Source organism: Doryrhamphus excisus, linkage group LG8 (genome assembly GCF_037039965.1).
Source record: "Doryrhamphus excisus strain RoL-2023G ecotype Guam linkage group LG8, RoL_Dexc_Guam_v1.1, whole genome shotgun sequence".
NCBI lineage: Eukaryota > Metazoa > Chordata > Actinopteri > Syngnathiformes > Syngnathidae > Doryrhamphus > Doryrhamphus excisus.
In genome coordinates this window covers 3,270,636-3,295,921 of record NC_136364.1, presented here as the reverse complement: position 1 = coordinate 3,295,921, position 25,286 = coordinate 3,270,636, and the positions used below count along the sequence as shown (strand labels likewise).

At 43.8% G+C, this 25,286-nt stretch overlaps 1 protein-coding gene across 1 annotated transcript in view; it reads right to left on the bottom strand.

The window, feature by feature from the left end:
• Positions 1–819: 819 nt before the first annotated feature.
• Positions 820–25,286, bottom strand: part of frem2b (FRAS1 related extracellular matrix 2b) — a 78,502-nt gene continuing 54,035 nt past the window's right edge. The window contains 19 exon segments of the mRNA XM_058080626.2: positions 820–3,100; positions 9,635–9,781; positions 9,842–10,029; positions 10,115–10,241; positions 11,278–11,412; positions 11,487–11,606; positions 11,609–11,625; positions 11,756–11,860; positions 11,931–12,123; positions 14,870–15,201; positions 15,631–15,762; positions 18,266–18,569; positions 18,646–18,801; positions 18,893–19,023; positions 19,094–19,276; positions 19,349–19,513; positions 19,580–19,777; positions 19,849–20,058; positions 21,150–21,299. Coding sequence (XP_057936609.2) covers positions 2,594–3,100; positions 9,635–9,781; positions 9,842–10,029; positions 10,115–10,241; positions 11,278–11,412; positions 11,487–11,606; positions 11,609–11,625; positions 11,756–11,860; positions 11,931–12,123; positions 14,870–15,201; positions 15,631–15,762; positions 18,266–18,569; positions 18,646–18,801; positions 18,893–19,023; positions 19,094–19,276; positions 19,349–19,513; positions 19,580–19,777; positions 19,849–20,058; positions 21,150–21,299 — 3,500 coding nt within the window. The 3' untranslated portion in view covers positions 820–2,593.

Genomic DNA, 25,286 nt, shown 5'->3' with positions numbered 1-25,286 from the left:
CTGGTAAGTTGGACTGTTTCATTTCACAGATATCATCTCCATTGTGACCCTTAGCCATCATTGACATTTAACTGTTCTGTTTGTCACTGTTGATGTTATGGGAATTCTTGTTGCTGCTGTTTTTGTCTCTCTCTACTGCCCCCCCCACCCCACCTTTCGCTTCTTCTTTTCTGTGTAAAAAAAAAAAGAAACACTTATATGCTAGGACTACGTTAAAAAGCCATAGCATTTCAGTATGTGGAATCAAACTATGGAATGGATTGAGTAAGGACCTCAAACAATGCACAACGATGAGCCAATTCAAGAAACAATACAAGCAGTTGATGTTTGCTAAATACAAGGATGAAGAGTCTTGAACCAGTCATGATGTGCTATACGTATATATCACTATATTGACACTTACTATGGTACCCATTATGTCATTGGATGGTCATATCACCTCCTACTTCAGTACGAGGTGCATTACTGTGAACTGTGGAACTGTGAACTGATTATGGGATGCACTCAATTGTAATCTGATGCATGTTCAAATGAAATAAAACCATTACCATTACCAAATGATTACAAAAAAAATAGAATAAATACTGTACATTGGAGGCTAACTAGTTAGCTCACTAGCATGTCCTTGCAGTGATCTTGAGAACAGGTGCATTAGCAATGTGGTGTAAATAAACAACAGCAGGCCCCTTTTGTAAAGGTGACTGTAGGGGTGTTATGTCACATGGCGCTAATAATGGTAAAAAAAAAAGAATTTGGAACGAATGTGTTTTTTATGTTCCAACTAAAACTACACTATACTTTTATTAACATTGAGCACTACTTCACGGAAATTCCTTAACCGCGATAAACAAGGGAACCTCCATTACATCAAAGAAAAAAAATGCACTTATACATGGTTACATATGTACACACATACAAACTGAAACCTCAACCATAAAAAACATGAAAAAGCTGTCGTTTCTTGAAAAATTCTGTATTTATTTTCAGACCAGGGGTGTTCTTGTTAGGAATACGTACAGCAAGTACAGTCACTCCCAAACCATCCAATATGGTTTACATATACATAGTATAGATGTATATACATACATACTGTACATACATGTGCATAAAAAGCTCACTCAGAGCAAAGAAAAAACATAAATACATGGATTCTTATGATTCTTACCATAATTGACAAGCAGGATGTGCAAAGGAAAAAAAAACGCCACTCTTAAAATGGTTATGATATCACAAATTGCATAGTTGTCTTTTTTCCCCCTCAAAATAAAAACCCACAGCTAACATCCACGACACTAAAAACCAAATTCAGCAGAATGGGGTAATCCAGTGGCTACATTAGAATAAAAAGTAACAGGATTTAACATGAACAGCAGATGTAGAATTCATTCAAATCAACTTTGAAGGCATTATACTGGAGGATTAATGTCATCATAAAATAAATAAATGAGATGAAGACTGGATGAACTACACAAAATGCAATTCTGTCTCATTTCAATCAGTAGTTTTTGTTCACCAAAATAATACACAGGAAATCAAAGTCTGCTAGTCATAGTGTTGTACAATTAAAAAAAACAACAACAAAATGTTAATATTCATCTTGATCGCATGGCCACAAACACATTTAACACCAAATAATGCACATTATTATTTTTTTTGTAAGCCACGTGTCCTGTAGCACCTTTGGAAACATTAACAACACTTTTTTTTCTTTTTTGGACTGTGAAGCAAAACAAACGACAACAAAACGAACGACGGTGACGCGGTCTCAGCTCGACCCAACAGGTGAAGACATTTCAAGTAGATTTCAGAACACAATCAAAGCTCTTGACACACAAGAAAGACGTTTGGTCATCTTGGGTAAGGCACTTGCAAAAACCATACAGGAGTTCAAGGGATACATGGAAGAATATGTACTATATACTACTATAGACTATAATGAGAATAAAATACCCAAATCATATTTATTTTAAAGTAAAAAGTTGTAATATGAGATTTGAAGATTCAGTTGTTTTGGTAATATAAAAAATTGTTTTCTCATAAAATGTATACTTTTAATCTTAGAATATTGACACTTGTTATTACAGCACATTTTTATCTGAAAAGGATGACCTATGACCATAAAACAACAAAGAATAAAATGATACCCTAATATTTACCCTACTACTTTGTCTTGTATTGGATTTTCTTGTAAAAATGTGACTTTATTACAATATATCCTTTTTTAATCTGTCTTTGTTGTAAAATTGCATGACCAGTAAGTCATTTTAAAATGATATTTTTCATTATATTATCGAAAAATCCCAACAAAGTTACTCAGATAAAAAAGTAAAATTTGGGCATAAAAACCCTCCAAAACATTTTTTAAAGCTTTGTTTCCCCCATCTAAATTTACAACTTTATTCTCATTATATTACAACTTTTAATTTTTTCCCTCTTAAATTACATTTAATAAAAATGGTCATCAAATTCAATATTTTTGAATATTTTTTTTCTGTAAAATTCTGCCGCTGCCTTATAGAAATAATATAATTTTCCCCCTTCAATGTGCCCCTGGTACTCCCGTGTACCAAACAAACCTTTCCATGAGGACACATCAGACCTCCGAGCTGTCACTGAGGCCTTGCGTGGTCGCGCTTGTCATCATGGGCTGGCTGCTGGCGGACGTCCTGGGTCCGTCTTTCTTCTCCCGCTTGGAGCGCACCAGCACCACCAGCAGGAAGACGAGGAGTGTGGTGAGAAGCAGCCCCACCAGGACTCCGATGATGAGCACCAGGCCGTCGTGCCCATCCTCCTGGCTGTTGAGCTCTCGGGGGACGACCCCCTTGGTGAAGACCTCCCTGTCGGGGTGGGTCCTCTGCTGGCTGCTGCGGTCCAGCGTGATATGGAGGATGTTTGTGCCGCGGTTGTTGTCCATACCAATGTCCTCCGCCACATCAGGCATGTTGTCGTCGGTGGACCTCTTGTGGCGACGTCGAGCGGTTGGCGTATGGTAACTGAGGACGTGGTACTCCAGGCTGCGTTTGCCTATTCCTCTGTTGGCGTTGTCGCGGGAACGAACTGTGTAGATGGTGTGAATGTACCACTCTCTCCCTGTCGACACCTGAAACAACAACGTGGAGGACATTGCTGTAAAATTAGGTATTTTTGTTCCATAATATTACAGATGTATTGTTGTAAAATTACAAAAATATCCGTATATTATTACCACTTTTAAAAAAGAAGAATACTTAAACTTTGCAAGTTGTTATAGTAAATGTACTTTTTTTCCCCAGAAAATTCTGACTTAATTCTTTTTTTTTTTTTTTTGTTTTTTTTTTTGTTTTGTCCCGTCCAGCCATTGGGGCAGATAGTATTGTTGATCTAAATGCCCTTACATGCTAGACAGATTTGCTCTGTGTCAGGAAAGGTGTTGGCTACAACTTCCCTGTACCATGAAATTTTATTTGCCGTTATTTGATGTTTTTGTTATGCCATTTGGAGCGACTGGACCGGAGCAAGAAGAACAGAAAAGAAGAAGAGAAAGGTGGGGGGGGGGCAGTAGAGGGAAAGACAAAAACAGCAGCAACAAGAATTCCCATAACAACAACAGTGACAAACAGAACAGTTAAATGTCAATGATGGCTTGACATCATTATTACTGTAATAATAGCATACCAATAGCATATAAACATCAGGGATAAGATGGTAGATTGTATAGAGAAGCACCCATGTGCTGTGAGTGTCCATATGGAGGTGTGTTGTGTATGTGAATGCGAGTGTGTGAATGTGTACTTGTCACTGAGAATGACAAAAGGAGAGAGACTGCCTTCTACCACCCAGCAAACCCCGCCCCGCGCAGCCAGGTCAAGCCCCCACCGCCAGAGATCCTCCGGCCCCCGTGGGTGTGGGCAAAGCCAGGGCCGACTCCCCAAGACCCGCCCCCGAAGCAACTCCCCGAAGAGACCAGCAAGAGGCCACGGAGGAGCAATCCCAACCGGCAACAGGGCGCCAGCAGGCCAGAGGAAAGCCGCACCCCCGAGACCAGCGGGAGACCATACCCCAATAGGGCAGAAGGGCATCGAAGGCCACACACCCGTGGGCACAGGGAGGCCACCCCCCGCCCCCCACACACCCCCAGGAAGCAGAACCCGGCCCGCCCCAGGTAACCCCAGGCCTGACCACCGACATAGGACCGCCCCGGCCAGGACAGAAAAGGCCCGGGCACACTACCCCATGGAGGACCGGGAAGTATAGATGGAACGCCCTGCGCCAGAGCCCCCCCCCCCATATATCTATATGGCCATATACACACACACCCACATATATATATATATATATCTATATATAATTATAATAAAACTAATCATTATTTATCTAAGTATTTAAAACAATAAATACATAAAATAATCTCAGACACACGCGCACACCCCATCCACTCAATACACACACACGCAAGCACACACTGTGGACGTCCCCGGGTGGGGCGTCCGGGGCATCACAGGGCGGGGGACCCAGGGGTCCCAGACCCACAACCAGGCCCCGAGCCCAGGGAGGTACGGACCGCCAAGGCATAAGCACCCCCAGACTCCCCTCGACCACGGCATCAGGGCTACGGCAGTGTGGCAGACAAAGGAGCGGGTGAGGGGAGGAGGCCCGCACATGAGCAAGCGGAGGGGGCGAGCAGGCGAGTGGTGAGGCGCTCCACCCCAGCTCACCCCCGTGAGGGAGAGCCATAGCTCCAAGTCATGGGGAGGCCAAGCACCAGAGCCAGGGAGTTAAGACCAACGCAAGGCTACCGACGGACCCCACCATCCACCGGGAGGGCCAACCCCCCCCCAGAACCAGCAGCACTCCACCCACGTACCGGAGAACTATCCCCGACGAGCCCTAAGGCAAGACTGGGGATGGGCAAAGACAGGGACAGCGATGCAGCAGAGCATAGGACCAGTGGCAGCAGACACCCAAACACCCGGAAGAGCACCACCCCCCCCAGCAGGCCGCACTCCGAGGAGCATGCTCCCCATCCTCACACGCCACCCAGGCCCCCGTCTCCATGAGCAGGATCAGGCCCCCTCCCAACACACAGCCCGGTCCCCGCAGCAGCCACCACAGCGCAACAACCCCAAGCCACCACCGTAGACCTCAGGCCACTAGCAGCGCGGACCCCACCACCTGGAGGCCGGCGAACGCCCCCCCAAGGGCACGTTGGTGCCCGCGACCCAGGACAGACCCAGGGAGGTAGCGCCAACCATGACCCTAGGGCAAGCCCCGGCGTCAGCTGGTTCCAGCGGGACCCCCGGGAAGGCCAGGCATACCAGACCAAAATATCCTGCAGCCCAGGGCACCCCGAGCGAGCCGCCAAGCCCCAGCAGCCAGCGGGCTAATCGCGGGGGTAGGCAGAAGGCTCTCCGGTCCAGCCCGCTACACCTGTGTGTGTGATGATGGTATTGTGTAGATTGTGCAATTAAAAATAGGCCTGCCCCATATGGCTGACCTATGTGTGTGGTGTATGTGTATGTGTGTGTGTGGAGGGAAGCTGAGCAATGATGGGTCCCATGCCTGCCCAGTTCCCCCCCAGAACTGAGTGTCTAAGGTGCGGTTAAAATTGAAGGGTGACCAAGCCAGAGGAATGCAGAGGACAAAAGGGCATCCGCAAGGAAACTTTTCGCCCCCGGCACAACCAGTTGCAGGCCACCCCCCAAAGTCCTACATGTATGTGAGGTGGTCCAGTGCAGCAGGGAGGACCGGGGCCCCACACATGCCCACCCCGCACTACCGACCAACCGAGCAAGCCCTGGGCCACAGGACCATCCACGAGCCCCACCCAGCCCATCGTGGCAGCCAGTCCGGCCTGCCAGCTCCCCCCGGAGGGCCCCACCAGAGATTGTGCCAGCTATGCCACCCCCGGACCACCAGGAGCCGCGGACAAACCACACGCCCCGAGGCAGCTCCTACAACCACCAGAACAGCAGGGACCGCGCCCCAGCAACACATCCGTCACCATGGCAGCCCAGGGAGTGACACCACAGAGACCGCAGGAAAACCGGGACCCGCATGGGGAAGAGCCCAACCCCGCCCCCTGGGCACGTGAGCCAAGAGTGCCAGGGCGGGACAGAGACACACACACCAGGCAGCAGAGCCCACCAGGTAAACGACACCCCAACAGTCGCAAAAAGTGAATGCCCCCCCAGTCCCACCCTCCGCCACAGCGGCGATCCGTCTCCACCACATCTCCCATCCACCCACGGCCCTGCCGAGTAGGACACCCCGGAGGCGGGAAGACCGCCACCAGACCGGAGACAGAAGGGGCCAACCAGACACCGGCAAATAGCAGGGGCCGCCCGTGAGCCACCGGCCAGCCCCACCCCCCAACCCTTGGTTGAGGCCCCCCCACGACCCAGAGCCCACCACCCCGCCCCCCAAGCAAGCCCCCCGCTAATCCCGGCCCGCGCCGCGCAGAGCACCACCCCAACCGCTATCCGCCCCGCTACCCACGCACCCACAGCCAGCCCCCCCACCCGCCCGCCCCACATCCACCACAACCCAGCCACCCCCCTACCGAAGGGAGAGAAGCAGGTAATGCCCCACCCCAGCACCGCACCTCCCCACCCAGAGTCCAAGCTGCACAAACGAGACCCCCCCTCCCGTATGAGCTTACCAGGCGCCCCACCCGGGAAACAGCCACAGCCAGAGTGGGACGATAGCACACAGTCCCCATAACTCACAAATGCCTACCATACACAAAAATAAAAATTGAGAATAAAAATAATAAATAAAAATAAAGTAAAGTAATTGATAATAATAATAATAATAATAGTAATAATAATAATAATAATAATAATAATAATAATAATAATAATAATAATAATAATAATAATTATATTTATTGATAATAGTTATGTATGTATAATAATGATACTACTATTGATACTTAATATATAATAATTTATATATAATATATTTTCTAATAATTTAGATCTTTTAGCTATTTTAGATATGATAATAATAAATATATACATGCATACCTACACACACACACATATATAGCCATATACATACCTAAGGGGGAAGGCTCTGCAAGGGCAACGGGGTATAACCACCCGTGCCCACACAAAGGGCAGGGCCAAAGCCTCCCATGCCCACACCCCACGCCCACACAGTAGCCAAGCCAGAGCACCCAGGGCAAACCCGGCCCACCCCCAGGGACGAGGGAGGCCGCGGAGGAACCAGCGAACACAGGCCCCCCCCAGCAGCAGCAGGCGCCCACCACCCACAGGATGCGGCTCCCCATCTACCCACCACCCCGAGGGACGGCCTGCACCACCCCCGGGACGACCACCACCACCCCCCACCAGAACCTCCAGGGGGTCAGCCCAGCAAGAAGGGACAGAGATACACGGCACCCACCCGCTCACCCCCCAGACGCCAGGACAACCCGGCGACCCAGACCATGCCCCAAGCCAGAGGAACGAGACCGCCAGGGGCAGAGACAGGCACACTCAGCCCTTCGAGAATTAGATTAAGAGATTAGTTTAAGAGATTAATTATTGGAGCCCATATAGATTGAAATTCTGACAGTTGTTCTTTGGATTCAGCAGACATTCTCTCAATTGCTATATGATCTAACAGAAGATTTTTGTAAAAGGCTATGTTCAGTTTTTTTTGGATTTCCAATTGATAAGAATGGTTTTCTTGGCAATGCTTAACGCTGTGATGAGGAGTTGTGTGTGATTTGTTTCTACGTTGACTGTAGAAAGATCACCCAACAAGCATAATACAGGTGAGGAAGGAATAGAGGTCCCAAGTGCCAAAGAAAGGTCTTCGCACACTGCTTGCCAGAAATTACTAATGGGGGCACATGCCCACATGGAGTGTAAATAATCATCTACTACATGATCTGGGCAGTGTACACAGATGTTAGAGTCGGTTAGACCCATTTTAAACATTCTCTGCCCTGTGTAGTGTACTCTATGAATGGTTTTGAACTGAACCAACTGTAGGTTGGGATTTTTTATTAGACAGGACGAATTAAGGCATATTTGCTTCCAGAACTCAGGGTCACAGCTTGTAGATAAATTTAGGTTCCATTTGGAGACTGGAACCCCAACCGTGTTGTCACACTTTGACAAAAGAATGTACAACTTGGATAATGTTTGGGGAGCGGATACGTTTAAGAATTGGTCAATGGTGGGATAGCTTTCCCAAGATATGTTACGAAACCTAGCTCTAATTATGGATTTAATTTGTGAGTATTCAAGAAATGTATTCTGGCTTAACCCATACTGTGTAACAAGGTAAGTGAATGACACAAACTTTCCCCCCGTTATGATATTTTCCAAGCAACTTATTCCTTTGTCATGCCATGTTGTAAAATCCAAGGTTTTTTTTTAAGCAATATATCAGGGTTATTCCAGATCGGAGTGTACTGGCAAGGAGTGAGCGAGGACCTAGTTATTTTTAAAAATTCCCACCAAGCTGTCAGAGTGGTTTTAATATTTATGCTTTTAAAACAATTGTGTTTCCTAAGGATTTGACTTATGAAAGGTAAGTTAAAGATGGGGATTTCTTGGCTAAATGATTGTTCAATGTCTAGCCATAACTGATCCAAGGGGTTAGGTTTTATCCATTTTAAGATATACTGTAGCCTATTTGCCAGGAAGTAATTGGAGAAATTTGGCAGTTCTAAGCCCCCACATTCTTTAGATTTTTGTAATGTTTTTAGGCTTATTCGTGCTGGCTTATTTTTCCAAATAAATTTATTTATATATGAATCTAATGACCAAGTTATAGATGGTTTGGTTGGGATCATAGAGAACAGATAATTGATCCTTGGTAATATCATCATTTTCACAGTGGATACTCTGCCCATAAGAGAGATCGGCAAAGTTCTCCAACGTTCAAGATCATCCTCAATCGATTTCAACAGTGGGGTATAATTCAAGTTGATCAAGTCTGACAGATTGGAGGAAATGTTGATGCCCAAATACCTGATATTCCCTTAACGCAGTGGTATAGACGAGGTGCTCTGGAAAATTCTGACTTAATTCTAGGGAAGTCCAATATTGGCTTTTTTTGCCAAAAACTGATATGCCGATATTGTTCAACTCTCAATAACTGATATCAGCTGAGACCGATATGTGTAACATGACATGACAATATATATGTGTTTTATACAGATTTTTTAAATATTGTTTTTCGTGATCGGGTAAAAAAATCCAATACTGATATCAATCGATATCGCATTTTTATGTTGATGTCAGGCCAATTATTGGACATCCCTTTATTCCCTTCACATTATGACGTTATTCTCCCAATACTGTTTTTTTCTTTTAAATCTTCCTTTTTTGTCCTAAAAATGTTGTTCATAGATAATATATATAAAATTATATATCATATAATTTATATATAAATATGTATATATATGTAGTGTAAAATAAACAACATTTTACAACAAAAAAAGGAAGATTTAAAAAGATAAAACGCTATTGGGAGAGCTATTAGTTTGTTTGTTTTTTTTTTTAGAATTTTACGACAATTCTTTGCAATATATGGGCAGTCAGGAGACCAGGAGATCTGGGTCCAAAGGTATGTATGAATACAATATTTAATATTTTTGTGTGTGTGTGTGTAAAGAGTGTGTAAAGTGTGATCTGACCTGAAAGAGGGCGGAGGACTCCATCCTAAATCCATCAGATCCAGGCTGCCTCACCAGCGCTAAAGCAGCCGGGTCATCCATAGCCAGGAGGGCCTTGAAGGCCACGTTGCCAAAAGAGCTGGCCTGTGTCTCTGGCTGGGCTTTGTCCTACAAGACAACATTTAATTGGACACAGATGATGAGGCTATGTGGTCTCATGGTACTCACAATGATTTTGAATCTGTAGAGGAGTGACGGTGTGTCAGCCAGGCAGCCAAACTCAAAGTTATTGGGGTTATATTTGGGTACGTAGCCATCAGCGCCCGTGCACAAGAAGACTTTCTCGATGTTACAAATGAAAGAGTCACCCAAGTTCTGCACGGGGTCCACCATCACACGACCGTAGATGGTGTCACCTGGAGGGACAGACATACACACTCTATAAATGTCTAAGAAAAATGTCTAGAATGACGTTTCTTATGATTTTTGGGGGGACTGCACCTTGTGAGAAGGCTGTATCGCTAGTCTGGCCGAAGCCCATGGAGCCGTCTGAGAGCCAGAGAGACTTTTTGGAGAGCAGCATCATCTCTGTGTTGAGACTGAACTCAGCAGCCACAGGATCGCTCACCTACAGTAAACATAATGTATATTCGAAACAAGTTTCATAAAAAATTGATGAAACTTGATGAACCATAGTCAGTTCCCTCATGAGTCAGTGTACCATTTGGGAACTCGGTACACGTCTGGACCATGCCGAAGAGAGCGCATTCTAGCTTAGTTTGTCTCGTGAAATTTAAATTGTGTCTCACAACAGCAGCTTTCTTTTCTCGACTTTATACACATGTATTTGTATATGTATATATACACATGTTTTTAATTACTTTTTAATTTTTATTTTCATAATTCTATTTTTTTGCATAAACCTGCATTATTTATGGCATAATTACATTACTGTAATATTTTCCATAACATTTTATTATTATCATCATTATTGTTAGGGTCAACAGGATTTTTGTCTCCCAATATAACATTTTTAAACCAAAAAAATGACAACATTGTTCTCATAATATTACATTGTTTTCCTTGTTTCTTTTTTCCTTGTAATATTACATTTTTTCATTTTCAAAAAATTCTGACTACAATGTATTCTTTTTCTCTTTTCATTGCAGGGATTTTGTAAAATTATTTTTTGGAGGTTTAAATAGAACTAATGTTATTTTGTAAACATTTAACAATTGTCTAAATGACAAAACATAGTATTAGTAATAAAAAAAAAAATTGTAATTTACCACGCCTTTTGAAACCGACTGTATTGAGCCATCACAAACTTCTTTCAGGGCTCACTTCAAAATGCGCAAACCTCTTTATCTGAAACTTTGTCATCGTTTAACACGAGAATACTACATTCTAACTACATTTCAGAAAAGTGGAAAAATCACAATAGGTCCCATTGAACTGTTTATGCAAACATAATTTTTCATCATATTTCCATCAGTTGAGGCGTATTTAAAATGCTGACCAAAACCATCCATATTGCATCTAAATGTTTCCTTAATTGAATCAGCAAGTCAATCATAAGACCATGATTTTGTCCGTTTTTCTACTTTACCACCATTGCATACTAAAAAAACGCGTGGCTGACAACAAAACATTTGCTGCTCTACCTGCTGAAATCGAATGTCCAGGTCAAATTTTACAGGCTCTCTGGGATTGCACACAGGAGGGATGGTGTACTCCAGGCTGGGCGTCGACGTGCAAGGCACCAGCTTCACGGTGTACGTGCCCGAGTAGTCACGCACCTGAAAGTGATGTCATCACAAATTCAGACAGCAAAAGCAACAACAAACAAAGATGACAAAGATGTTTTCCTCACAGCGAAGTCTGACAAGAATGTCCACTGTTGGATGGGCTGGTTGTAGGTGGGCTCGCTCCTCACTAGGCTCAGGTTAAAGGTCAAACCGGGGTGGCCAGCACACATGACCATCACATGACCATGGAGGAGAGGGCGGAGGCTGACGATGACAGACAAGACACATCATTTATTAGTTCTTATTGGTCAGCACTGTCAGTATGTCCATAATGTTAATAAAGATAACAGTTGTTGATACACCATCTTCATAAGGTGTATTTCTTTCTTCTTACCAGGATGAGTAACAACAAATAGGCCTCTAAATCGAGCCTCGGTGCGGAAGTTGACCACCAGTCGCCCCTGCTCGTTAATGCGCATGCTGGTCGGGTACAGGGCACCTGCAAAGACCCATGAGACCACTTATTTATTTAGTTTAGTCCAACAACAACATAGCCAATGTTCCATCACCTTGTAGCTCTGCTCCCGGTGGGCTACCAATGCCGTCCCTCCATAAGATGGCAGTGTCATACACAAAAGTGAGCCTCAGCTCTGACTGGAGGTCAAAGTGCTGCCAGCCGCCTGCACCCACTGGGGAGTGGAAGACGTAAGACACGTGGAGGGGGACGCGCAGGGTCACATAGGACTGGACCAGGTTCAGCACCTGCAATGACAAACAACCTGTGATATTCCGGAGGGCTAATAAAAAAGATTAATTAAACATAATGAAGCACAGGCAAGGCAAGACCACCACGATGTATCCAACTGGGGATGATGCATAATTCCACATTGACATAACATAAAAAAGTAGTATCACATAAAACCGCAATTCTGCATCTACAAAAGTAATAATGTAAAGTATTTGTCATTCAAAATTGAGCCTCATTAATGTCTGATCCAGTTCCACTTGACACAGTTCCCATCAGGACTGTGTTTCTAATGTTGTTGTCGTTGAGTGTTGACAATAGGCGGCTAATTAAGTCACACTGCAAGCATACAGAGTATCTAATTCACTATTTAGTGCTACAATTTAGAGCCCTAACTTACAAACAAGATAGTTTAGTGCTGGTGAAACATTTTCCATTGAGGCGTGTTTAAGAAAATAAAGAGAGGATCCTGCCAGGAGGAAAGTGGGGCCAGGATGCTGAGGGAAGAAGGCATATCGTCAGTAGAATGCACTGCCTTCTTTGCCAAGCCACCCAGGCTGCTTTCGCTGAAACCCACTCAACGTTCCGCTTGTAGATTTACACAAAGAAGAGGAACTAGGGGCAGTTTTCCGGAACAAAACACTGCATGGGCAACGTCACTATCATGTGCAGTCCTAGTCTGTTCTGCTGTACGTCACAAAAAACAAAAACACGGTATGTGAGTGCATTTGGCATTTCCCATATTATAGTATAGAAGTGGTCTTATACACAGGATGGGCTCATCTAGCTATAGTTGGGTCAGAGGCACTTTGAGTGTGTTTGAGTGCCTTTTCTAGAGCAAACAAGTGAGGGGGTGATGGATTTTTTTCACATTTGGTGTTCATAAACATCTTTGAGAGACACATGCTAAATCACGTCATTAAAATCTTACTTTTCCATCATAGGGAGATTTAAAACACAAAGCTTTAATGTCATACCTATACCGCTGGCAGTCACTAGAGGGCGTATTTCATTTGGCCGTAATATGAAGTGCTGTAGCTATAGGCTTTTTTATAGACAATGTTCATGCTAAGTGGCCAACGGACTGATGGAGAAGCACTGCCGTCATGGCAGATTGCTCTGTCATTCAATATGCTGCTCATAGTTCCCTCAAGGGCCACATTTTCTTGGTATGAAGGGATTGCTGAAACATTGTCCTCCATTGCAATTGCATTCAAAGTCTATTTCTAAGGCAGGCATAAATTGTTTTGGCTGCACGGGAGGCACATTATAAACTTGTTCCCTTGACTTCATGATCATAAATTCCAAGAGAACCTTGACATTTATCAATGTTTGTAATTAATGCCAATAATGACCAACTAAAACTGAGACTTCCTAAATGTGTTCAAAAGTTCAAAATGCACAAATTCACTCAACCTGTTCCAACAAGCTCGCCTAAAAACAAGGTATCCGTCTTCCATCTTACCTGCCACACATGTGCCTGCCTGCCTTCCCATGCAGGCTGGGCGTGCGACTGCAGGCAGCAATGGAGCCTCCAGGCACCCAGCATCTGCACACATCACGTGCTCCTAACACATTTAGCTGGGCCTTAATGGGTTCATGTGGTCCTGCTAAGCTGTGACATGACACTACAGCGGGTCAGCCCTCCATTAGCCTTCTCTGAGCTAAAACCAAAAGGTTGCCTCTTATTTTTCCCATTTGATCCTGCCTCGCGGCTCCGGAAACCATGTCGATGTGTCTGCATGTCGTCCTGTGCTTAGCAACACTTCACATATCCCCTCCCACCCGTCCCCCAACATTGCTCCCTCAATTCTTCTTTAATGAAACAAAGCAGACAGAAAAAAAACTCAGCTACTTTTCCTGTCAGAGCATTAATAATTAAAGCTTCACAGTGGCATGGTTTATTTGTGGCATTGATAAAAGCCTCTGAACAAACACGTAACTTGCAGCCAGCAATGTAACCCCCTCATTTATCTCTCTTTTTAATCACTGTGTTTAGCGGTAACACACAGTAATGATCCGTATCGACTTGGCGGTATTGACTAACATCTCATTTATCAATGATAATATCTCTAAAAAAAGATAATATCTGCGCATTCTGGGATAATATTTTGTGCATAATGGCAATTGCAAACCGCATTAGATAATATGCATGGATGTACACCAGTGTTGTTCAAAGTATGGCCTGGGGGCCATTAGAGGCACACAACCCTAGTTTTTGTTGGCCTGCAACATATTAACAAACAAAACAAACAAACAGAGCTAGCATCAGAACGCACCTACCTACACACACACCTACCTACCTACGCACCTACCTACCTACCTACGGTCCTTCCTTCCTTCCTCCCTCCCTTCCTCCTGAACTTGTCCACAATCATTTAAGACGTCGTCTCTGTTGGGAAGAAGGTGTCGCCACCTCCAACAGCTGCTGCAGATGGCGTCTTCTGCTCATTAAAAGGAGTTTTTCCTTCTTTTTTGAAGGTTATAAATTTGCCACTCAGATAAAGACAAATAAGTGCCGCTTAGAGAGAGACTGCGTGCTGTGTTTGTGTCTTGAAAGGAAGTACCAGTGTAGTTTTAATATGCTTGTGATTGATTAAGAAGATTTTTAAATGGAAGGGAACAGGTTGGGGCAAAGCTGACCACTCATTACAGAGTCAACATTCTTGTCTGCTGCTCTATTCATCCCCTCACTCCTCATGTCTAGCTATGACAAAAGGGGGTCAGAGGTTAGAGTTGGGCTCCAAAGGTGAGGCCTCTTACCTGTCCATCAGTCCCGATGGTGCCCCCGCAGTCGCTCAGCAGCTCGGACATGTCGTAGTAGCTGGTGAACTCCCACAGACAGGCTTCCAGGTTGAGGTTGCGGTAAAAGCGCAGTGTGCCGGCGCCCCTGAGAGAGGCGCTGTACTGGTAAGGTGCCGTCTCTTCGATCACCTCTGGGTTTTTGGTGGCGTCGGTGAGGAAGCCGTGGCGTGTCTTGACCTCGGAGTAGTCCAGCAGGTTGGAACACCGGTGGTTTCCCACGCGGGTGCCGTCGGGGCTGAGAGTGAGCTCAAAGTTGGACAAGGCCCGGGTGGAGACAACAGGCAGCATACCTGCAGGAGCATAGAATTTTATATCAAGGGGAAATTCGTCTTACACTGTGCTGTACTGTATGTATCGTGTACAGAACCAGATCACACACACACAGCATGCCATGGAGAGATTGAGAGTGAGGGGGTGCCCAAAGTGTGACTATGCTCCTGATCTGAGGCCTGAAAGGGGTTCAGTGGCTCTAGGGTACCTCGACAGCCGTCTGGAAGCAGACTCGCATATCTCCAACAACTGGTTCACATTTATTTTTGTCTGCAGTGGTACTTGAACCGCTTGTGCCACAGAGATGAAAAAACTGTAACAGCTGTTCCATTTTGACAATATGGACGGACATCAAAATGTATGATTCTGGTGTCTGGTCTCGTCCCACTAATTCCAAAATATTTTTCACAATCAGTTGTAAACCCAATGAGTTGATCATTTAACAGTACCGTCGATGTGAGGCATGGTGACAGTCAGCTTGATGAGGTTGGGATGCTCAGGGTCTTCAGCTCCGGTGTAGCGCAGCTTGGCAGAGAAGGGCTCGGCACCCACCGTGCCCACTGTGCGGGGCTGGCACATGCCTGCAGCACCGCCGTAAACAAACATCAAACATTTAGTTACCTTTCCCCCTTTGAAAAAAAAAAATCAAATCCACCATAGACATTATTTTTTATCTTCCACAGCAGCTGCTCAACGTGGGGACTCATTTCCGTAAGAAACAAGAGCGCTGAGTGAATATTTGTCACCTGTGAAATCAAAAAGTCAACCATGTAATGTCTATCATAACTTACCATCTAGTCATGTCCACAGTCAGTGGATCCAAGGGAAGACAATGTAATTAAAACAACCTGCCTGAGTACAAAAAACCACATCCTCATCTGAAGAGATTTGACTAAGATACAAGCATTGAACATGTGAACTAGGGTTTTAAATTAGAATTGCTGCCGACTCCTCAGTTTTGATAAGATCCACACGAGACTTACTTTGAGATTTAAGCGTTTTTGGAATGGCCTTTATTGTCATTATACAAGATGTACAACGAAATTGGAGTGTTTTCCCACTTAAACAATGTTGGAATGGAGTAGATATCGAGGGTTTTATTTTTCTACTTATTTAGTTTTACTTTGTCCTAATTCAAACAACATAGTGTATATTCAAATATATATATATATATATATATATATATATATATATATATATATATATATCGAGTGGTTAGCGCACAGACCAGGATTCAATTCAACCCTTCACCCTCCACATCTCTGTGTGGAGTTTGCATGTTCTCCCCGTGCATGCGTGGGTTTTCTCCGGGTACTCTGGTTTCCTCCCACATTCCAAAAACATGCTAGGTTAATTGGCGACTCCAAATTGTCCATAGGTATGAATGTGAGTGTGAATGTTTGTCTATATGTGCCCTGTGATTGGCTGGCGACCAGTCCAGGGTGTACCCCGCCTCTCGCCCGAAGACAGCTGGGATAGGCTCCAGCACCCTCACGAGGGTCGCGGGGGTAGCGGCAGAAAATGAATGAATATTATATTATATTATATATATATATATATATATATACAGTAAAGTCTCGTTATATCGATGTCGGTTAAAACGAATTACTACTTATTACGATACTATTTTCATTTCCCGGTACATTTCTAGTCTTTTATGATATAATTAGCTCCGTTAGTACGATACACGGTTATTATGATAATCCGGTTAGGATGCCCTTTTCATCTCCCGCCAGCCAATTTGGTCTGCTTATATCGATACAAAAGCAGCTTAAATCAATCTTTGCTTAAGGATTTCAATACCAAAAAAGAACACGGCGAACGGCTGCTTCCAGTCAACTTTATTTTTCACACTTCCACCACCAGAGTGCAGCACACACAGCGGAAAACACCCGTCCCTCGCGCCTACCCCTCCGGGTGGCAACACCTTCCCTATCGATTGTTCCGGGGTGAATTATGTTCCGGGGTGAATTATGTCCCGGTAACTGGTAATCACTACAGCGTAAGTTTATTTTTATTTACTGTAGTACAAAATTTATTGTAGTACAAAAGCATGCTAGATACGCAATCCATGAACTCAAGGAGAAAATTACATGCCATATCAAAGATCCGCCTACTTTTAATGCAGTTCGGCGCAGGATCGGATATATGGATAGTCCGGTTATATCGGTATTTTTTCCGACTCCCGAGAATATCGATATAACGAGACTTTACTATATATATATATATATATATATATATATATATATATATATATATATATATATATATATATATTATATATTATATATTATATATTATATATTATATATTATATTATTGTTGATATTTTTACATAAAAACCTATACTTTGGTCAATTAATGTGTGAATTCCTAGGGAATTTTTTTCTCCGAAAATAAGGATTTAAATTATTTTGTCATGGGAACTTTGGAAAGACTACCTATCCCAGTTGAAAAACTACAACAACAAGCTACTACTACAAAAAATAGACAATAAAGTAGGAATGCAAGGGTGTAGATCAGGGGTGGGCAAATATTTTGACTCGTGGGCCGCATTGAGTTAACAAAATTGTCCAGGGGGCCAGAACATGTATTTAACACACACATTTTCCTTGAATGATTTGTCTAATTGTAGCTGTATGTTCTCATGTGGCTTTTTTCAGGAGCACTTTAAACATCAAACTATGTCACTAAATTTTACATTTAAAAAAAAAATGACTAAATAAGACATGTTGCCAGTTTGTATGTTAAAAGTTGAAATACTGAAAAAGCAACTGGCGGGCCGGATTCAAACACTTGGTGGGCCGCATGTGGCCCCCGGGCTGTAGTTTGCCCACCACTGGTGTAGATGATCACAATGCATCCCATTTAACATTTTTAAGATTCTCATAAGTTCCAATACATAAGTGGAAGACAAGCACACAATGCACAACTAAGCTACTGTAAATTTGACAAATGTGTAAAAAAATACTGATAAACATCTAATTGACTATAAATTCAAAGTGGAACAGAAATTAACAAACAGATAATAAAGTGATGAACCCTCCTTGGGGGAGGTAAAAAAAGGACTAGAGAGAGACTCACCTTCCTTAAAGCTGATGGACACTATGTGGCTGCTGAGCTCCAGCCCCTCATCTCCATCCGAGTTGACGGCCCTGGCGGCACACTGGACCCTGGAGCCAGCTTGGAAGTAGACTGAGTCCAGTGTGATGAGCTTGGATGAGGTGAAGAAGGTGTCAAAGTCCACCTCCCTCATCGGGCTGGTGACACCATCCGGACCTTTGGGGGCGCTGACCAGCCAACGGTAGCGGGTCAGCGTGTTGTTGATGTTCTCGCTCATGCAGATCGAGCCCGTTTTGTCGTAGTCAGGGTACTTGGGGTTACATGCCTGGGGATAGGATATTGGACCTGTCACTCAAAGGGGTCATATTATGAATTAGATATTACTACAGGTTGAGACATACAGTGACACAAACAATAGGGTATCCAGCCACAGGGAGAGAGTCTCTGTGTTTGTCCATGTCGTCGTATCGAAGCAGAGAAACCACCCTGGGCACTGAAGGGAAAGTCACATCTGCCATGCTGTTAGTCTCCTCAATATAGATGATGGCTTTAGTTAACTGTTGACAAGAACAAGGAAAAACAGTAATGACGATGCTGATGAGGAATATTGTTGATGGTAGTATCACAATATGTAATATGCAGCCTCACCTGCGTCTCTGCCACCATATTTTCATCGGGCTTCAGGTGCACGGTGAAGGCCTCCCTCATCTCCCTAACGCCATCGTACAGAACCTCCACCTCCACATGGTGCAGCGTGTCACCCTCCCTGAACACAATCTCTGTGAAGAGAAATGACATTTAATTAAGGGCCTGTTCAGGTGGATTTGTTCACCCTGTCCTGTCACGCACCCTCAGATATGGGATGGTAGTCGTCCCCCGAGGTCGCAGAGCCGTCTTTGGTGTGGACTCTGATGATGGAGACCTTAGAGAAGTCTCCCACACGAAGCACTGGGATTCTCACCATGGATATTTGTCCTATTTCCTTTGGTTCATTCACGCTGAATTTGGTCTCCCCAAACTTAATAACAGCCTCTGGGGAAGCGAAGTGCAGCGTAGTGAAGCCGCACCAATTTCAAACTTGGACGAGGACAAAAATTGACTTACTGTCGCCATCATCTTTTATTTTGATGAGCGTCTCCTTCTGCCGGCCGACTGATGCTCCGAATGGAGAATCACTTTTCGGGTTGCCCAACACGAGACGCAGCTCCTCCTCTTCCTCGTGCTCTGTGTCGTCCACCAGCTCCAGAACACAAGGTTTCTCCACCTCCCCTAGGGAAATAGTGAATCTTATTAGATTGTACAGGTGGCCGCAATAGATTGTGGTGCGCCTCGTACCTGGCAAGAAGGTGATGATGGAGGCATCAGTGTTGGGCCTCTCGTTGAAGTCCATCATGACCTGGGCCGTCCCTTGCCTGCTGTAACATCTCACTGTGGATTTGTGACTGATGTCACCACTACGGTACACAGTAGCTGATATCTGCCCAGAGTTCTCATTGCCCACATAGATGGCATCACGGAACTGCACCTTCGGCACTGGGCAGAAAACATACATGAACACCATCAACCACTCCACATATGCATAGGTTTTTAGGATCTTCTCTCACGGTCTGAAATAGAGTCGTTGATGTGGATGGTGGCCTTTCTGGGCTCCCCGAGGATCCCGTTCATGGGCATCTGGAGCACCACCTCAAATTTCTCCGGACCCTCCAGCACCGGTTGGCCCAGGTCATCCAGGATGGTGACCCGGAATGTCTGCATGGTAACGCCGGGCGCAAAGTCCAGATTCCTACTGATCCCGACGTAATCTGCTCCAGCTGTCAACCACAACACAGTGCCCATGGGATTCATAATTCATAAAAGGTCACATAGGATCTTATTTTTCAACAATTTTCAATAAGAGAGGTCCACCAGTATTGGAAGTGTGCTGTCTAAAATCTAGCCTGGAATTTAGGCAGTACTCTTAGGGTCCTAATGATCAAAGTTACAGCCTTACAGCTCGGACGGACGGACGGTGGGCACAGCTCCAGATTTAGTTTCAATATGTGTGGCAAAGCCTGGTTTTTTTTTAGATTTCTATTATGTTTCCATTTCCATGTCTTACACAGAAACCAACTCTTCGTAGGTGATGTCAGATTGGTGCCAAATTTTAACCATGTACAGTATACTAGACAAAAGGGTGTCTCTAAATTGCAAAGAATTAGCATTTTCGTCCTACCGTGTGGTTTGAGCATGTAAAGATTGGATTTCTTGGTTGACATCCTTTCAGTGGTTGTTTGCTTTCAGATGGATGATGGTTGACTTGGTCCACCAGTACTATTTCTGACAGCCTACACATATGTTTGTTGTACTTTTCTTCCCCCTGTAGGCCAACCTTGACCTGCAGGCTTTTCTCATGTAGTCACGAGCCAAATTGTGCAAGTGTGCATTTGCATATGATTAGCTGGTAGTTATGTTTAAGGTTAAGATGCAGTCAAGGGAGCCTCTGCAGGAGTAGGTGGTGGTAAAGGCCTGGGGAAATCAGTGCCTGAAGGCATGAGATAATAGAGGCTATGAAAGAATGCTTGAGGGCATAGCAACCAAAACTTGAGGTGAAGGAATTCCAAATGCTGCATCCTCACTCAAACCACCATTACACTCACAAAAGGGTTGCTATACAAGACCTAACAGATAAGAGTTTAAAAACATGAGGCCTGACTTTTCTAACCTCAAACCATGTTTACATTCCCCAGGTCAGCCCCACTCCACATATCCAGCATTAAAATCTCCTTGGACTCTCAGGCTCAGGCGGACAAACAAAGAGTGACAGCGTGATGACTTGATCCTATTGTTTTCTCCTAGTTTACATTTCTTTTAGTGCTAACTCTCCTAAGCTGTTAGTGAACAGGTTGCTTGCGAAGACACGTACCTTCTGCTGAGACTGGGTTGGTCTTTTGGGAGCGCACCGTGACGGTTCCCGCTTTAGAGAGATCAGTTCCTGTCCTCCACACTTGCACCTCCACAAAGCCGTCGCTCTCGTCCACGTGGTAGTTGGTGTTGCCGAAGTAGAAGACAGGGGCTGCAGAGAACGAACAGTAAAGTGAGGATGTACAATCCAATCCATGATCTTGACCTACCGACCTAACAACAGGATGTGAGAGGCTGATGTGGCTGAGTTCAGCAGCAATTGCAACATAGTGTGTGAGAATAACACTTATTACAGAAGAAACTGCGGAAGTGTTTCCACTGAAACACATGCAGGGAATCCACACTATAATTGTAACACGCAAACATCTCCCTGGAGAGATGTTTAGGGGAATTTACATCTGCAGACATATACAGTAAATACTGGTACATAAGAAACGTCTTTGGTTAAGGAGCTACAACTAGCTTGCTACGTGGGTTGGTACAGACACGCCCATATAAGGAAGTTTGCCGCTCTGTGACATCACACCACGCCCTTTGAAACCGAGCGTTTTGAGCCATCCCAAACTTCTTCCAGGGATCACTTCCAAATGCGCAAACCTCATTATCTGAAAGTTTGGCATGGTTTAACATGAGAATATAACATTCTAACTACATTTATAGGGCAAGTCGGTTGCCATTAAGCAAAAATAATGAATCACATCAGGAGCCCTTTAAGACCTTGAAGGAATGGTAAAACATTTGAATGTATAGTTCTAATTTCCACCACCTGTGTTCCCAAAGTGCATGCAAAAGGACAAAAACAGTTGTGATTTCCTGTAGCTTGGCAGGACAATGAGCCGCAACAAGAACCTGACAGGTGCCAGAATGCTTCCCCCACCCCCCACCACTCAGAGAAAGCAAACAGTGATGGTTTTGGCTGCCTGCATCCGGTCTACGACACCAGTAGTAATCAGATCATCTATTGCAAGACTGAGGTTGGCAGCCGGGAGCTCCACTGCGGGCTTATCGGCAGAAAAGAGAAGATCTTCAAAGAGCTACGACTCATTAACTGAAAGGTAAACTGGAGAGGCAGCGAGTGTCTAAAGTTACCTGACTGTGAGTGCAGATAATCCACATTTAGACCCCAAATGCGAGCTATGGCAATTATGCAAAAAGCACATTATTTTCCTCATTTGTGAGAAATGCACTCCTAACCTACACAATAAAGAACAAGACTGATATCAAAAAGTATGCCTTTACAAACGTAATGCTCAGTTTTAATTGACATGTAATAATGAGGGATGTCCTCATTTTTTTACATCACTTTGTGGTCTGTGTTCTGCAAGTCTCAAATCTTTCATTTCAAGTCTTGAGTCAAATTACAAGTAGACACGTGCAAATCCAAGTTAAAAGTCTCAAGACAAGACAGGTCAAGTCAATTCTGAAGACATAGGCTTGAAATGTTTGAGTACTTACAAGTGATAAGTACGGTTAGTGTTGTCATTTTTACAGTGTAACTATTTAATATAATGAATGCTTTTGAATTGTTGTATTTTTTGAATACAATATCACCAGTGTAACAAGACTCTGACTTCTGTGAAGTCACAGAAAAAGAGTGCTGACATAGCATGCAGGATATAAGCCACACGTTTGTTTGTTCTTAAACCTGATTGGACGCTAATAGATGCATCAATAAGGCAAATCGAAAGGGAAAATATTGTACTTGTCTTGCTGGAAATAACATAACAATCGTCACATTAGTTGAATACTTTGAATGGGGACACATTTTACACATTCGATGAAAATCTCAACTACTTTCAGGTCATCAGACTAAAATTCGAGTCAAGTCTGAGTCATTGATGTTAAAGTCCAAGCCAATGTTGCAAGTCTTTGATGATATTGTGAAGTTGAACCCAAAGTCAACAAAATTGTGATTCCAGTCTGACTAGTCTCTTCAGAGTTCTGCTAGCAAATATGAAATACAGAGATCACCATCTTGGGTCTTGGTTTTAGTCTGTGGATCAGTAGATACACATGCATGCACCTTATAACAAGCATAGGTGATTAAAAAACATAATGATGTTACCTGGGCTTCATATACAAGTATGCACTCATTTTTAAGATATGTGCACACCAGTGTACATTTAATATATCATTATATTGATGAACAAAACAGTGCTTTTTTGTGCGACCAAGTCAATTGCGCTCATCAAGTGTATAAAGTTGCACACAAGCTGCAACAACAAGCGAGGGTGAACAGGTAGTGGCAAATCTGAAAAAATAAAAGGTAGTTCCAAATGTATCTGTGGCGGTCGAAATGTATTTGTGGCAGGTCGCTACAAATAATTTATGCAAAACACTGAATGTATAGTGCTACAAAGTGGCTCAACACTGATATTTTGCGTAATCCTGTGAATGAACAGACTACGGAGTAACGCAGAGATAATCAGTGTATTAACTGCTATCAACACTTTCTGCCTTATCAGTGCAATTAATCACATGGGCATTGCGTTGCACGTAAATGATACTGCTTCATAATATATGTTTGCTTCCTATATTTAATGCTAATTGATCCCATATTATGTGCTCATATTATGGTTAGTGAAAGAAATCAGAACACCTTTCATGTGCTTAATAGCCAGTGATACATAAAGCAAATGCACCAGAAACAACATTGTCACAGCAGACATCTCTCCTGCTCAACATTAAATACAGCAAAGTGGAGCACACTTGTCCCTGAGAGTTGGGTGGGGGGGGATAGCGACTGGGCTGCTTGAATCTACTTGAACTTTGCGTGACACCCCCACAGCGCTAAGTGGCTTCGCTAATAGTGAGATTCAATTGAACTCCGGCAGCAGAAGATCCTCTGCCCACTCTGTGCTCCACTAACCTCGCTTTTAAAAGCCACCACAATGAGGCACTTGTACTTTTAAAGCTATCTCTCGCCTCAGCGCTGTATTGTTGAAATTGGTTCAGCACCGTTAAGTATTTTGGACACCTGTTCACATCAGAATGGCGGCGAATCCAGGTAAGAAATAATAAGTGTTTCTGTCCTCGCTTCCCTGCCATTGTGTTTTTTTTTCTCCCTCCATCCAGAACCTCCGGTTCACATCTGAAGACAGCTCCTAATCATACCTTCAGAACGGCAGCAGAATTTACTGCCGACCGGATGATAAATTACACGAGTCTTGTCTTGTTGTACGAGTGTTCTGACAGAAGCTAAACATACTCCCGGATGCAGAGGCAATATCAAACAGTAATTACTTCAGCAAGAAAGGGCAAGTCTTCCACAGAGAAACTCTAAGGATGTCTGAGTACAGATGGCGTGTCTGCCCCATAGAAAATAACATATTCCAAGGAGAGCCGTCCATTCGTGCCCCTGAAGAACAAACGAGCTGCTTGTGCATTTCTGCCAGGAGATGTACAAACTTAATCGCAGCAAGATGACAGCTAAACTTTTCAAGGTGGTTAAGTGTCAATATTAGCAATACTGTGTTGGTTTGGGAGCTGGGAGCTGAGAGTATGTCGTGCTAACAATTGTAACTTACTGTAATTTGTGAAAGAAATAGTGGTCATGTGTATTTTTATGTTATGTGAATTCCAATGTCTGACAGTGCCTTTGAAGCCACGGCCCCCATCTGTTCATACCTTAGGGCCACACAGGCAGTGGCTGCTCTAAAAAAAGACTAAAAACCTTTTTTTTAAGAAAAGCATACAGCCAAAACGGTTACAGTTAGCATTCTGATATTGTTATTAAAGGCAAACTGCAATTTTTTGGGGGGAATTCTGCCCATCATCCACAATCCTTATGTGAGACACATCTTTGTATTTTCCTTGCATTCAAAAGATATTGAAACAAACGGAAGGAGACAGCTCATTACGGCACATAATGGGGCACACCAATGCCTACAAAGAACCTATTGAAACACATTCAAAAACTTACGGGTTTTATGGCTTTATATACAGTACATGCTGTAACTGTGTAGTGCATTCTTGATAACATGTAATACAGTATTTTGCTGTATTTTGGTCCTTGGTCCTGCAATTGATGTGAAATTGATGGTTGTAGGAATAAATAAGGTTTGATTCTCCTTTTTGGTCATGTGGAACTGTGACTTGTATTATGTAATGTATTGCAATGTGACTTGTATGTTCAAAA